The following is a 13,638-nucleotide window of genomic DNA, read 5'->3' as shown; positions in this document are numbered from 1 at the left end:
GAGAGAAAAACATTCATCGGCTGCCTCCTGCACGCCCCCTACTGGCGATCGAGCCTGCAAGCCGGGCACGTTCCCTGACTGGGAATCAAACCGGGACCTCTGGGTCCATGGGACAACACTCAATCTACTGAGTCATACAGGCCAGGCTATAATATTGTTTTAATAATCAAAAACAATCTCCAGTAAATGTTGTTTTTAAAATCCCTGGTTCTAGGCTAAGCCCACCTCCCAGGCCCCAGTCAAAGCTTCCTGGTGACAACACTGAGTCTGCAGGCATCGGTTCCCGTCAAGAGCTACATGTCAGAGACAAGGAGGAGGACAGGCCTGAGAGCCCGCTGTCCCGTTCGCCCCACAGCCCACAGAGACAGGGAGAAGTCCCACATGAGCTACGTCATCCACACTAAATGCTTCAGAGGAGAGAACCCCGAGAAGGGCCATTAGTCCTTTGAGAAAAATGATCCATTCCAACTTGTAGCCCGGTGACAGCCTCCTCAATGACAGCCTCCAGGTGAGCCGAGCTCTGAGCGCAAGAGTGGTGCGAGGCACAGCGAGGACACCTCATTAACGAGTCCACGCTGCACACCACAGCTCCCGGAGACCGACAACCAGGTCACTGGTGCAAGATGCGGTGGCAGAATGCTAATAAATATCGATCGCACATTCTCAGATTGCTCCCAGGCACCATGGCGGGAGGCAGCCGTGGTCCTTAGCCTTGTTAAATTTGCAATTTAACTCAGGTTTAAACGAAGGCCCAGGTTAGCAGCCTGAGTACCCACAGATTTCAAGTGAAAAAGCAAGGGAACACACAAATGAAAAAATCTGAGGTCCTTTTATGCCAAACAAATAAAAAGGTCCTTTCATAATTTGGCTTAGGCCTGCACCATCCCTACCCCCTTCCAGAACCTGGAATATCTACGAGGTGAACGCCGGGCTCAGCAGGCCTGCGCCCTTCCCGGAGCAGGGCAGCAAATGAAGCGTGTGATCTAAAACCCACAAGTACATGCACGACCGGGCTCCTGCCACGCGACGTGCGGAGAGCGCGCTTCCAAGCGGCAGAGGGGACCGGCGCTCCCGGGCCGCCTCCTTCCCTGGGCCGGGCGCTGCTTGCCGGCGGTCTCCAGTTTGGGCCAAGGAGAAACAGCGGAGCCCACGTGGGGCTGCTACCCGTATGCCACAGCGGTTCTCAGAAAGGACGAGGGGACCATGTCACCTGGCAAAAGTGCACCAGAAAGGCAAGAGGGGCCTCAGCCCCCCGCAGCCACGAGCAGCTGTGATGAACTACTAGTAAAATACATCCGGTTAGGAAACGTGTTCCCTTCACAGTAAGAAGCAGAAAAGAAATAACATAAGCACACAGTAAAGGCAGCCTGGAGCTAACGTCAGGCACTCGTGGAAACGGAGTCTTCTAAACACATCTGTCAGAGGCGGCGTCCGCCTTGGCGAGGCCCCCACGTGGGAGCCCTTCAGACAAGCGCTCTCGTCTGCTCTCAGACCCACAGGCCACCAGCAGGTGCAAGTCCCGTTCCTGGCAGGGCGAGACCCTGGCTGGAGAGCTGACCTCTGTACAGCAGGGGGACCTGTCCCTGCTCAGAGGCAAGTCAAGAATGGCAAGAAGGGTAGTAAACCTCTCCAGAGACCTGTGCACAGGCGCCTGGGCCCGCAGCCAGGCAGCGGGTCTCTCAGCCCGTTTCCTGAAGGCCCTGGCAGTGCCCTACACTGACCGGGCAGGGGCCTTGTCAGCACTTTCACAGGGAAGTAAAAGCAAATGGCTCGCTGGTCATCATAGGAGCTGGAAAAGACTCAAGGTTGTCCGGTCAACAAAATGGCTTCCAGACAGGCTGATCTCAGCAGCCCAGAAAGGACAGCTCGCTTCTCTCTGAGCTCACACACAGAGCTCCTTTGTGGGGCTCCTCCTACCAGGCCTAGTGGACTCCCACACGCACCCATGCAGACCCCAGGCTGAGGATGGTGAGCCCAAGGCGGGAGGTCTGATGAACATGCTCTGCATCTGCCAGGCCCCAGACACTGTCTCCAGCTCAGCTACAACTGACCTCAGAGCTACCGTTAGTTCGTATCTGGACAGAATCCAGGCTGGGACCATCGGCCTCACCCTGCCTTACTGAGGGGAGTAACAGGCAGGAGCAAGGAAGGCCCCAGAACCGCTCTCTGTGATGCTGAGTGATCTCTCCAGGGAGGGGCGGACACGCAGGGCTGAACCCTGGCTGCAAGATCCCAGTCTGCAAGCAGAGAGAGCAGCGTTGGGGCTGCAGTGACCTTCCCAGCTGTGCGTCTTCGTGAGGGTTGGAGGATGGAGGAGAGTCCCCTCCAGGGAAGGTTCTTTATGCTCGGTGGAATTATTAATGAGCCGGCACAGCGCTTTTTTCCTTTGGCCTTAATTGGTGTGGCTCATTGCATTAAATACATTAAATCTTTGTTTTTTCAAAACCAGTACTCATGTTCTTCTTACTGAATTTCCCACCTGGAGCCAAATCTGGTGCCAGTGACATAACAGCCACACAAAACAGCTAACCACGATGTCACAAATGTATGGGGCGGGAAGCTGCAGGAGCCATGGAGCTGCAGGGCACAGATTCGGTTTCCACGGAGATGTTGGCCCCAGCAATCAAACTTCCCCCGAGGCATCAATAGCTCTGAAAGGTCTGGGCAGTGGGCTGCAAGGAAGAGGTGAAAATGTCCAACTTTCCCTCACTCTGTATAGAGATAAGGGACTCTCAGACCTGGGACTTGCAACCTGCCTCCCAGGGCAGCACAGGCCTCTGGGTCACTGTGACTCAGGTCATTAAAGACCCATAAATGCCCAAGACGTGATACCTTGCAAAACTGCAGCAGCGAGGCCAGAAAAGCCAGGGGGCCAAGGCCCCGCCGACCCAGGCAGCCTCCTTCTCACTGGGTACTCGGCCACCAACTTCTGCTAAACAGAGATGCTACCTACTTATCTGAGCAGGCCACACAGGACAGGCTCAGAGAGAGGGACAAATGCCATTTGCTCACTAACCCTAAGCTGGCAAAGTAGCCTCACTGGGGAGGAGAAAAGCCCTGCACCCTAACCCCACCCCTGAGCTCGACCAAGGTGGCTTCCAGCCAAGGGCTGTCTAGCTGCCAGCCACGAGTGGCCATGTACACTTCAGTTTAAATAAAATAAACTAAGTCCACCTCTATTCCCATGAGCCACATTTCGGTGCTCAGTGGTCTCCTGCGCTGTGGCTACTATACTGGAGCGTACAGGTCCAGAACATCTGGCATCGCAGGAAGTTCTGCTGAGCAGCTGCTCAATCCCTTGAGGAACGCCCAGGAGGCAGGCTGAGAGCCCCAGTGTGCAGACAGGAGTGCATCCTGGGGCATGAGGTGACCGGCCTGCACCCACCTCAGGGGTCTGAGCAGAGCCTCAGGGCAGGAGAAGACTCTGACCCCGCCACTGAGTGGGAGAGCCAACTCTTACAGCATCCCCCACGTAAAACCCAGACCCCCAAACTAATACTTAAGAATCTTCACTTAAAAGCTACAAAGCTTGCCCGGCCAGGGTGGCTCAGAGGATTGAGTGCTGTCCCATGGACTGAGAGGTTCGATTCCTGGTCGGGGCCCATGCCCGGGTTTTGGGCTCAATCTCCAGTGGGGGCATGCAGGAGGCAGCTGATTGATATTTTTCTCACATCGATGTTTTTAGCTCTCTCTCCCTTCCTCTCTCTCTCAGAAATCAATAAAAAACACAAAACAAAACAAAAAAGCCCCACAAAGCTTGCCCGGCCGCTGTGGCTCAGTGGATTGAGCATCGTCCCATGGACTGAGATGTCCTGGTTCGATTCCCAGTTAGGGCACATGCCCGGGTTTCGGGTTCGATCCCTAGTGGAGGCATGTAGGAGGCGGCCGATCGATGTTTCTTTCTCATACTGATGTTTCTACCCCTCTCTCTGTCTAAAAAACAAAACAAAGCAAAAAATAAATATAAAAACCACAAAGCTTAAAGTAGAAAATGAAACATTCTGATGCCGGGGCAATGTGCAAATGAGAAAAGGCAACGGTCGGCTCTCGAGTGAGCAGGACTTCCCGGCTGTTCCGCAGACTATGCCAGACTGTACCCTGGGGGAACACAGCTCAGACTCAACAGGGAACAAGGACCCACTAAAACCCACGCTCCCAGGACTGACGTTTTAAGGTGTCCTGGCCCCTCACAGCACAGGCAAATACACACTTTCATGAGAATGTAACATTGGCATAAGCATTATCTTTCTGTACCTTTCTTGTCTTTTTTAGCTGCTGCTCCTTAAGAAACTTGGAAAGAAGAGAGAGGAAGGGAAGGAGGGTAGAGAAGGGTGTGAAAGGCAGGTGCTTAAGGAAACGTCAGGCATGTAACTGCACTAGAGGGAAGGGGGTCGAGATGAACTCAGATTCTCTCCACGCCTGTGGGACCCGTGTGCTCTATGCCTCTGTACCTGCTTCTATCGCCCAGCCAGCCCTGCCCTCTCCCCGCCGACTCCACGCCAAATCCGACTCCCAGAGACACACAGCTGCTCCCATGGGAAGTGGGTTCCCCACAGCACCACGCCACCTGCTGCACTTCCTCTCTCCACTCCCTCTCCTTGTCCGACTGCAGCACCAGATGAGGGCCAGCTGGTGAAGGGCTCAGACACATCTGATGCTCACAAAGCAACTGGTGAGAACACCCAATGAAGAGATAAGAGTTTAGAGGAGGAAGGATTTTCCCAGGCTGCTCAAGCTGAGTCAGAACTCCAGTCTTCTGCATCAATCACTGGACAGCACTTCTCAGACAAAAGGTTTTCTTCTTTCAACAGTTATCATACGGCCAAACACTGCTCTGCTCACCTCAGTGGACCTGGAAAAAATGTCTGGCAAAATGCAGCACCGTTTTATGATACAAACATCTACAAACTAGAAACAGAAGGGAGCTTCCTGAGCTGCTCAAGAATATCTATGAAAAACCCACAGCCATCATCTTAGTCAGTGGGTCAGAAACAAAACAAGGTCAGCTTTTGCCACTTCTATCCAACATTACACTACAAGTTCTGGCCAGGGCAACAAGGGAAGAAAAGGAAGGCACCTGATTGGAAAGAAAGACATAAAACTATTTACAGATGACAACTTGCATATAGAAACCCACTAAAAAACTATTATACTAAATCAATGAGCTGAGCAAAGTTGCAGGATGTAAGATCAATAACAAAATTAACTATATTTCTATATACTCACAATGAAAAATCTGAAAACTAAATAATAAAAACATTCCATTTACAATAGCACCCAACATAAAAATAAAAAACTTAAGAAATAAATTTAACAAAAGAATGAAAATCTTATACTCTGAAAACTACAACACATTGAAAAACTGAAATACATTGAAAGACAGCCCATGAGCACAGGTAAGAAGACAGACTATTGTTAAGATGTCAATACTCCCTAATTGATCAGCAGATTAATGCAAGCCTTATAAATCTCAGTGGTTATTCTTTATAGAAATTAACAAGTTAATCTTAAAATTCATATGGAACAGCAAAGGACCCTGAATAGCCCAAACTGTCTGTTTTTTAAAAAATATGTTTTTATTGATTTTTTAGAGAGAGGGAGAGTGAGAGATAGAAACACTGATGAGAGAGAAACATTGATCGGCTGCCCCCCACATGCCCTCTACTGGGGATCAAGCCTGCAACCTGGGCATGTGTACTGATCAGGAATCGAAACAGGTGATCCCTTGGTGTATGGGATGATGCTCATCCACTGAAGCCCAAAACAATCTTAAATAAAAGGAACAAAATCAGAGGACTCACACTTCTCAATTTCAAAAAGTATTACAAAGCTACAGTAATCAAGACAGTGTGTACTGGAGAGTCCAGAAATAAGCACATACAGCTATGGTCAATTGGTTTTCAACAAAGATGCCAAGATCACTGAATGAGGAAAGATTAGTCTTTTCTACAAATGGTGCTGGGGCAACTGGAATCCATGTGCAAAAAAGCAAACGGGACTCTTGCTTCACACCATGTATAAAAATTAACTCAAGGTGTGGATCAAGGACCTGTGTAAGGGCTAAAATTATATAGCTTGCAGGAGAAAACATCTTTGTGATTTGGATTATGCAATGGTTTCTTAGATATAAAAAAATGCAACAAGTAACAAAAGAAAAAAACAGATAAACTGGACTTCACCAAAGACATTCAATATCATGAGCCATCAAGGAAATGCAAACCCACCTCACAGGACACCACTTCATACCCACTGGGATGGTTACAGTTAGAAGACCTGACAAGTGTCGGTGAGGACGCGGAGAAACTACAACCTTCACGCACTGCTGGAGAAAATGTAAAATGGTGCAGCCACTTGAAAAATAGTCTGGCGGGTCCTCAAAAGGTTCAACATACAGTTACCATATGACCCAGTAATTCCACTCCTAGGCTTTCGCCCCCGAGAACAAAACCAGTAAGTCTGACAAAGACCTGCGTGCGAACATTCATAGCAGCATTGTTTGTAATAATCAAAAAGTGGAAACAACCTAAATGTGCATCGAGTGGTGAATGATAAATAAATAAAAAGGTATGTCTTTATAATAAAATATTATTTGGCAATAAAGATGAAGCGCTGATACCTGCTACAACATGGACGAACCTGAGAAACATTATGCTCAGGGACAGAAAGAAGCCAGACACAAAGACACATCACCTGATTCCACTGATGTGAAATGTGCAGGACAGGCCGAGCCAGAGACAGACAGTGGATCAGCAGTTGCTCAGGGGTGTTAGAAGGGATGAAAGTTGACAGCTAAGGAATACAGGGTTTCTTTCTGAGGTGACAAAATGTCCTAAAACTGACTGGGGTGATGGCTGCACATATCTGTGAGTATACTAAAAACCACTGAGGTATACACTTAAATAAGTGAATCATGTGTGAATTATATGAATAAAGCTGTTATCTTAAAAAAATTACTGCATTTCATTCCCCTCTGCATTCCTTTAGGATTTACAAATAGAATAGAGTCAGAAGAGACAAAAGAACTATAATGAAGGGAAAGAAGCAGAGAACCCCCCCCCCCCTTACCTGCATCAATGGCACACGGGTAATGGTAGCGGAAGGAGCAGCCTTTGTTGTAGCAGCCCAAGGTGGCGCCTGCCTCCTGGCAGTGGGAACATTTCTGAAAGGAGAGCAGTCAGACATGTCAGCATCCCAGATTCAGCCCTTTCCTCCAGGCTGTCCCCAAACCCCACTGGTCAGACATCAGCACATGTCCCTGTGGTTACAGGAGTCTGTGGTAGCAGGATGAGTGGGAAAATTTCTTTAAAAAAAAAAAAGAAAAGTTTTTGTTGATTTGAGAGAGAGAGAAAGAAACATCGACTAGTTGCCTCCCATACCTGCAACATCGACTGGTTGCAGGTTTGCAGGGACCAAACCTGCAACCTGAGCATGTGCCCTGACAGGGATTTGAACCAGTGACCTTTTAGTGCACGGGACGACACTCAACCAAATGAACCGCACCGGCCAGGGCAAGTGGGTCAATTTCTAACTGCTATTCACTGCCCACACATGGAGGAGAACCAGCAGTAACGATTTAGGGCAGGTCTCACAAATGCTCACAAATAAACCAAACGGAACACAGTGGGTGAGGGTGGGGCATGAGGCCCCACCTCTGTGCTCCTGTGGTCCACCCAGCCGTTTGCTCTCTTGAACTGTGTGCAGATCTCGCCTGTTTATTTCTGCTGTGGAAGTCTTGGGTAGAATGAGACGGTAAGATAGTAAAGTTATATATAAACCTTTTAGAATTAAAAGTAGAATTTGGTTTCCAGTTCTTGTATTTGTAAGATTTTATTTTTATTCTACTTATCCCAATGCCCGATACAAGTATATTTCCCTTTTCAGAAAATATGGGCTCCTCTGAGCAAATGGTATTTTTACACACAAATCCTATTTTAAATGCACTAGGAAACCTGCCATGAATTGCTGGCCGAGTGAGACATTATTCTGTAACTGCGATCTCCTCCTTATATGGTCAGGTTTTCTTAAAGTGGGGCACTTCTCCATCATCCTTCTGAAGTGGCTGCTGTGAGCATGCACTCCTGTCGGCACCAGAAATGTATCCCATCATCAAAAATCCTATTTGTAAAAGTCAAACACACTGGCCCACTGAGGCAGGATGGCCAAGGCATACCCAGGTAAGGCTACCTGGAAGATAGAGGTACTTGTTCCTGATTCTAGGAAAAATATAATAAAAGCGGCCCCCAAGCAGTTCCACTGTGGAAAATAAAGGCTCCCCACACACCCATACCCTCCCCGGGCAAAGTGACTAAAAGTACCTCTTCCTCTTCCCACACAAAGACAGGCGCTGGAAGGCAGCCTAGCTGGGGTCAGTGTAGCTTGCAGGCCTGCAACCCACTGTGGCAGGAGCAGGACAACAGGGAGCTGAATAAAGCTCCCCAATGCTGACGCTGAAGGTAAATCCCACTAATGCAGCCGGAATGCTCACCACACATTAGGCGCTATACGCCACTGACACGGACCAACTCATCGGGTCCACGTAACTACCCTGGTACCACCCTTCTCTCTACAGAGGAGGTGCTAGGAGCCTGCTCCATATCAGAGCTGGTCTGGGCTGACCCCCAGGATTCCTCCAGAGACAAATGGGGCAGGAATAGGGCCTGTAAGACAAGACCTTGCAGAATGTCGCTTCCTCTTGGAAGCAAACATCCTTCTGGGTGCATGTGCCCTCACGCCCTTGCCAGGTTTACTCGGCCTGGAGTAAATCAAGGACAAGGATGGCCGGCAGCATTTTGGGTAGCCCTAGACTTCATTTATTTTTATTATTATTTTTGTTAATCCTCACCCAAGAATATTTTTCTACTGATGTATAGAGAGAGTGGAAGGGAAGGAGGAAGAGAGGGAGAAACAATGATGGTTGCCTCCCTCATGCACCCCAACCGGGGCCAGGGATTGAATGTGCAACCCAGGTCTGTGCCCTTGACCAGGATTCGAACCTGCAACCCTTTGGTGTGTGGTGGACACTCTAACCACTGAGCCACACTGGCTAGGGCTTCATTTACTTTTGTCAGGGCCATGGGGCACCTTCAGAACAAAAGGACTCACCACCCACCAGGGGAGCGAGTGTGGCTGATTGGTCAGTGGCCTCCCACAACCAGCCCTGCTCCACCCCTTCTGACCCAAGGAGCCTGAACGGCTGCTTTGCACAGGACTTGTGTTCCAGGCCTCCCCACCCTGGGCAGTGGCGGCCATTTAGGAATGGGTGTGATAAACACTTCTGAGGGGAAAGAGCTTCTGGGAAAGTTTTGCCCGTTTTAAAAACAAGAGGCAGCAGCAAGCCACCTTCATGCTCGGCTTCTGTGATGAGACAGGGAGATCTCGGGCAACGGTCTTACACCTCGAGGGGACAGCTGTAAATACAAAGCTCAACGCGCTGAGGGCTGAAGTGAGGACAGAGAGAACCTGAATCCCCTGTGACAACGTTGAGCACTAAACTAACCAACCTCAGAACCACTCCATCTCCAGACTTCCTAGGGAGAGGACAATGAAAACAACAACACTTTTTAGTTTAGTTTTGTAACTTGCAGTCAAACATTAGTACAAGAAAGAACCTAGTATCTGTGGCACAGCTGAATAAGGTTATAAGCTGTGGGCTCTGGAACCTAAATAATTCCCTGGTAAGAGACCCCGCCACCCTCTATCTTTGTGTTCTTGGCCAAATTCCTACCCTTTGTTTCCTCAACCTGGTAACATGGACCTAATCACACAGTCTACTTAACAGAGATGCTGTGAGGATTAAATGTGTGAACCCAGCCTTAGAACAGTGGTTGCATCAAAAGTGCTAAGTAAACGTGACCTAAGACCATGTGCCATTAACTGAAATGAAGAATAATTTACACAGATTCAATAGTAGAGTACGTAAATCCAAGAAGCAAACCATTGATTTGGAATACAAGGAAGCAAAAAACGCCCAATCAGAACAGCAAAAAGAAAAAAGAATCCAAAAAAATGAGGATAGTGTAGGGAGCCTCTGGGACAACTTCCAGCGTGCCAACATTCACATCTTGGGGGTGCCAGAAGGAGAAGAGAGAACAAGAAATCGAAAACCTATTTGAAACAATAATGGCAGAAAACTCCCCTAACTTGGTGAAGGAAACAGACATACAAGTCCAGGAAGCACAGAGTCCCAGACAAGATGAACCCCAAGAGGCCCACACCAAGACACATCATCATCAAAATGCAAAAGGTTCAAGACAAAGAGAGAAACTTAAAAGCAGCAAGAGAAAGGTAGCTAGTTACCTACAAGGGAGCTCCCATAAGGCTGTCAGCTGATTTCTCAAAAGAAACTTTGCAGGCCAGAAGGGAGTGGCAAGAAATATTCAGAGTGATGAAAAGCAAGAACCTACAACCAAGATTACTCTATCCTGCAAAGCTGTCATTTAAAATCGATGGCCATATAAAGACTTTCCCAGACAAGAAAAAGTTAAAGGAGTTCATCACCACCAAACCGTTATTATATGAAATGATAAAGGGTCTTTTTGAAGAAAAAGATAAAATATATGAACAAACAAAATGGCAATGAATACATATCTATCAACAATGGAATCTACAAACAAAATGAACAGGTAGAACAGAAACATTCTCATAGATACAGAGAACATTTTGTTGGTTGCCAGATGGGAGGGGGTTGGGGGATGGGTGAAAAAGGTGAAGGGATTAAGTACAAATTCATTGCTAGACTGACAAACCTCAAAGGGAAAGGGGTTGGGGGGTGGGAAGAAATAAACCAAAGAACTTATATGCATAACCAATGGACACAGACAATAGTGTGAGAAAAGGCGGGAGGGGGGCGGGAGTGGGGAGGAGGGGGTCAATGGGGGAAAAAATGTGGAATATCTGTAATACATTTTACCTTCAACAATGAAGATTAAAAAAAAAAAAGACCACGTGCCAGACACATGCTAGATGATACACACAGACCACCTACTAAAAGCAGCCTTCAGAGCAGGCCTTGTCTATCACCTGAGTTTATAGACAGGAAAGAGAAGTGATCAGCCTCATGTTTGAATGATGTTATTTACCTCAACACATGCCTCTCTGTCCCCCGCAGGGCTTCCAAAGCTCCCTGCCCTGGCACAACTGGCAGACCACAGGTCCTATCTTTTTCAGAAAGGAAGAAAACTCACTTACATCAATAAAATGCTTGTTGCTTATTGCAATTAAATAGCACAATTTACTACACAGCATCCAGAGGAGAAAGACTCTGCATGGCATTTAAAAAAAAAATGTGCCCTGACCAGGAATGGAACCGGCGACCTCTTGGTGCACAGACTGGCGCTCAACCACTGAGCCGCACAGGCTGGGTTCTTCTAAGAGTTTTATAGCTTTACTTTTTTTTTTTTTTTAAATTAATCCTCATCTGAGGATATTTTCCCATTGATTTTTAGCTAGAGTGGGAGTGAGGGAGGGAGAGAAACACTGATGTGAGAGAGACACATCGATTGGCTGCCTCCCACACAACGACCCCCACTATGGCCGGGGTTCAAACCTGCAACCCAGGTAGATGCCCTTAACCAAGAACTGAACCCCTGACCCTTCGGTCTGAGGGCCGATGCTCTAACCACTGAGCCAAACTGGCCAGGCCTGCCTGGCATATTAGGGCCTAAAGAAAGAACCTTAAAGAGGTTGTTAGTTCAGGCCGGTTTGGCTTGGCAGGTAGAGTGTCAGCCTGCAGACCAGAGCTGCAGGTTTGATTCCCGGTCAAGGGCATGTACCTTTGGTTGCAGGTGGCAACCAGTCGATGTGTCTCTCTGTCTCTCTCTCTCTCCCCGTTTCCCTCCCCCCACTCTATCTAAAAACAAAAAACAAACAAAAAAACCCAACAACAACCAAAAAACAACAACAAAAAAAAAACGAGTTATTTTAGTCATTCTCAAAGTATGGTCTTCGGATGAGCAGCAGCAGCAGCAGCATCACCTGAGAACTTGCTAGAAATAAAAATTGGGGGATTATGGGAAGATGGCAGAGTAGGCAGCAAGAGGACTCTGTCTCCCCACCTAGAAAACTGCACTGGCAGAACCTGCCCGATGCAACTATTTTGAAACACTGAAGACTGTTGAAGGGTTGCAACTTCTAGGGGAAGACTTGGATGGTAAACTGTAGTTAATTTTGGTCAATTCCAGTTCTTAACACAGTAGCAGCTGCCCATCTCCCACTCTGAGTCAAGTGGCAGGTAACTGTGCATGTTCCTGAAGCAGCTTGCACACGTGAAGGAGCCAGGGTGGGTAAAAGAACCCTGTTCTCCGAGTACTAGAGATCTCTTCTCTGGCTGCTGCTTCTGACCACAGAGGGAGAGATAAAGAGGCCTCCATTGTTGCTGCCCCGTTCCCAGGATGAAGTGACTTCCTAGGGATTTAAAAGAGCAACACTGTTTCCACCTCTCCTTCATATTTTGCTTTCTTCACTTTGGGGAGCCAGATGTTTAAGACTATGACATTCAAGAACAACTGCATATACAGGGGAAATTAGGAAGTGACTGAGCATTCCAAGGGAAAGACCTTACGTTTATACCTCAGGCTCATCCTAGGCACAGAGACAACCTGCAGCAGCAGCAGCAGCAGCAACCATCACCACCACCACCAAACCTTGGGGAAGGGGAAGATATGGCTCCCAGAGTTACTACATTATTAGATTCAAATGTTCAGTGTTCAAGAAAAACTCACAGACATTCAAAGAAATAGGCAAGTATGGCCTATTCAAAGGAAAAAAAATAAATCAATAGAAACCGTCTCTAAAAAAGACCTAATGGCAGATACAATAGACAAAGACTGTATAAAAGACTTGTCTTAAAGATGTCAAGGAAAAGATATGGAAAAAGTAAAAAAACAATGTGAACAAGTGAAAACATCAATAAAGAGAAAGAAAACCTAAAAAAGGAACCAAAAGAAAATATAAAGCTGGAAAGTACTATAACTAAAATGAAAATTCACTATAAGGACTCAAAGTAAGATGAGAACAGGCAGGAGAAAGATTCTGTGAACTTGAAGATAGGAAATGATTGAGTCTGAGGAATAGCAACAACTAAAAAGGTTGAAGAAAAGTGAACAGAGCCTAAGGGACTTGTGGGACACCCTTAAGCAGACCAACACAAGATTTGTGAGAGACCTATAAAGAGGAGAGAGAAAAGGGCAGAAATAATCTTGGAAGAAACAATGGTGAAAAACTTTCCAAATTTGATAAAAGGAATGACTATAAACATCCAAGAACCTCAAAGGCTCCAAATAAAATGAACTCAAAGATATCCACACCAAGATACATAGTCAAACTTGAAAAAAAAAAAAGAGAGAATCTTGAGAGGAAGTGAATTGTCATAAGTGGTCCTTGGTAAGATGTTCTGCAGATCTTTCACCAGAAACTTTGGAGGCCAGTAGACAGTGGGCCAATATATTCAAAGTGCAAAAGAACAACAACAATAAAAACCCCCTATCAACCAAGAATCCTTTATCTGGCAAAACTGTGCTTCCAAGAGTGAGGGAGAGATGAAGACATTCCCAAAATAAAAGCTGAGTGCAATTGTGACCACTAGACCTACCCAGCAAGAAATGCTCAAGGGAGTCCTGCAGGGCAAATAAAATGGATACT

General features: G+C 47.2%; 1 protein-coding gene across 5 annotated transcripts in view; it reads right to left on the bottom strand.

The window, feature by feature from the left end:
- TCF20 (transcription factor 20) overlaps window positions 1-13,638 on the bottom strand; it is a 100,144-nt gene that overhangs the window by 6,304 nt on the left and 80,202 nt on the right. For 4 of the 5 annotated variants that reach the window (XM_036250893.1, XM_036250891.1, XM_036250892.1 and 1 more), the window contains one exon: window positions 7,066-7,159. In XM_036250893.1, coding sequence (XP_036106786.1) covers window positions 7,066-7,159 — 94 coding nt within the window. Of the gene's footprint in view, window positions 1-2,023; window positions 2,673-7,065; window positions 7,160-13,638 lie in introns of those variants that run through there. The other variant, XM_036250890.1, reaches the window with a different exon arrangement.

This window comes from Molossus molossus, unplaced genomic scaffold, assembly GCF_014108415.1.
Source record: "Molossus molossus isolate mMolMol1 unplaced genomic scaffold, mMolMol1.p scaffold_m16_p_10, whole genome shotgun sequence".
NCBI classification, from domain to species: domain Eukaryota; kingdom Metazoa; phylum Chordata; class Mammalia; order Chiroptera; family Molossidae; genus Molossus; species Molossus molossus.
Note: the sequence above shows the minus strand (reverse complement) of the source record. Positions and strands in the feature narration are given on the sequence as shown.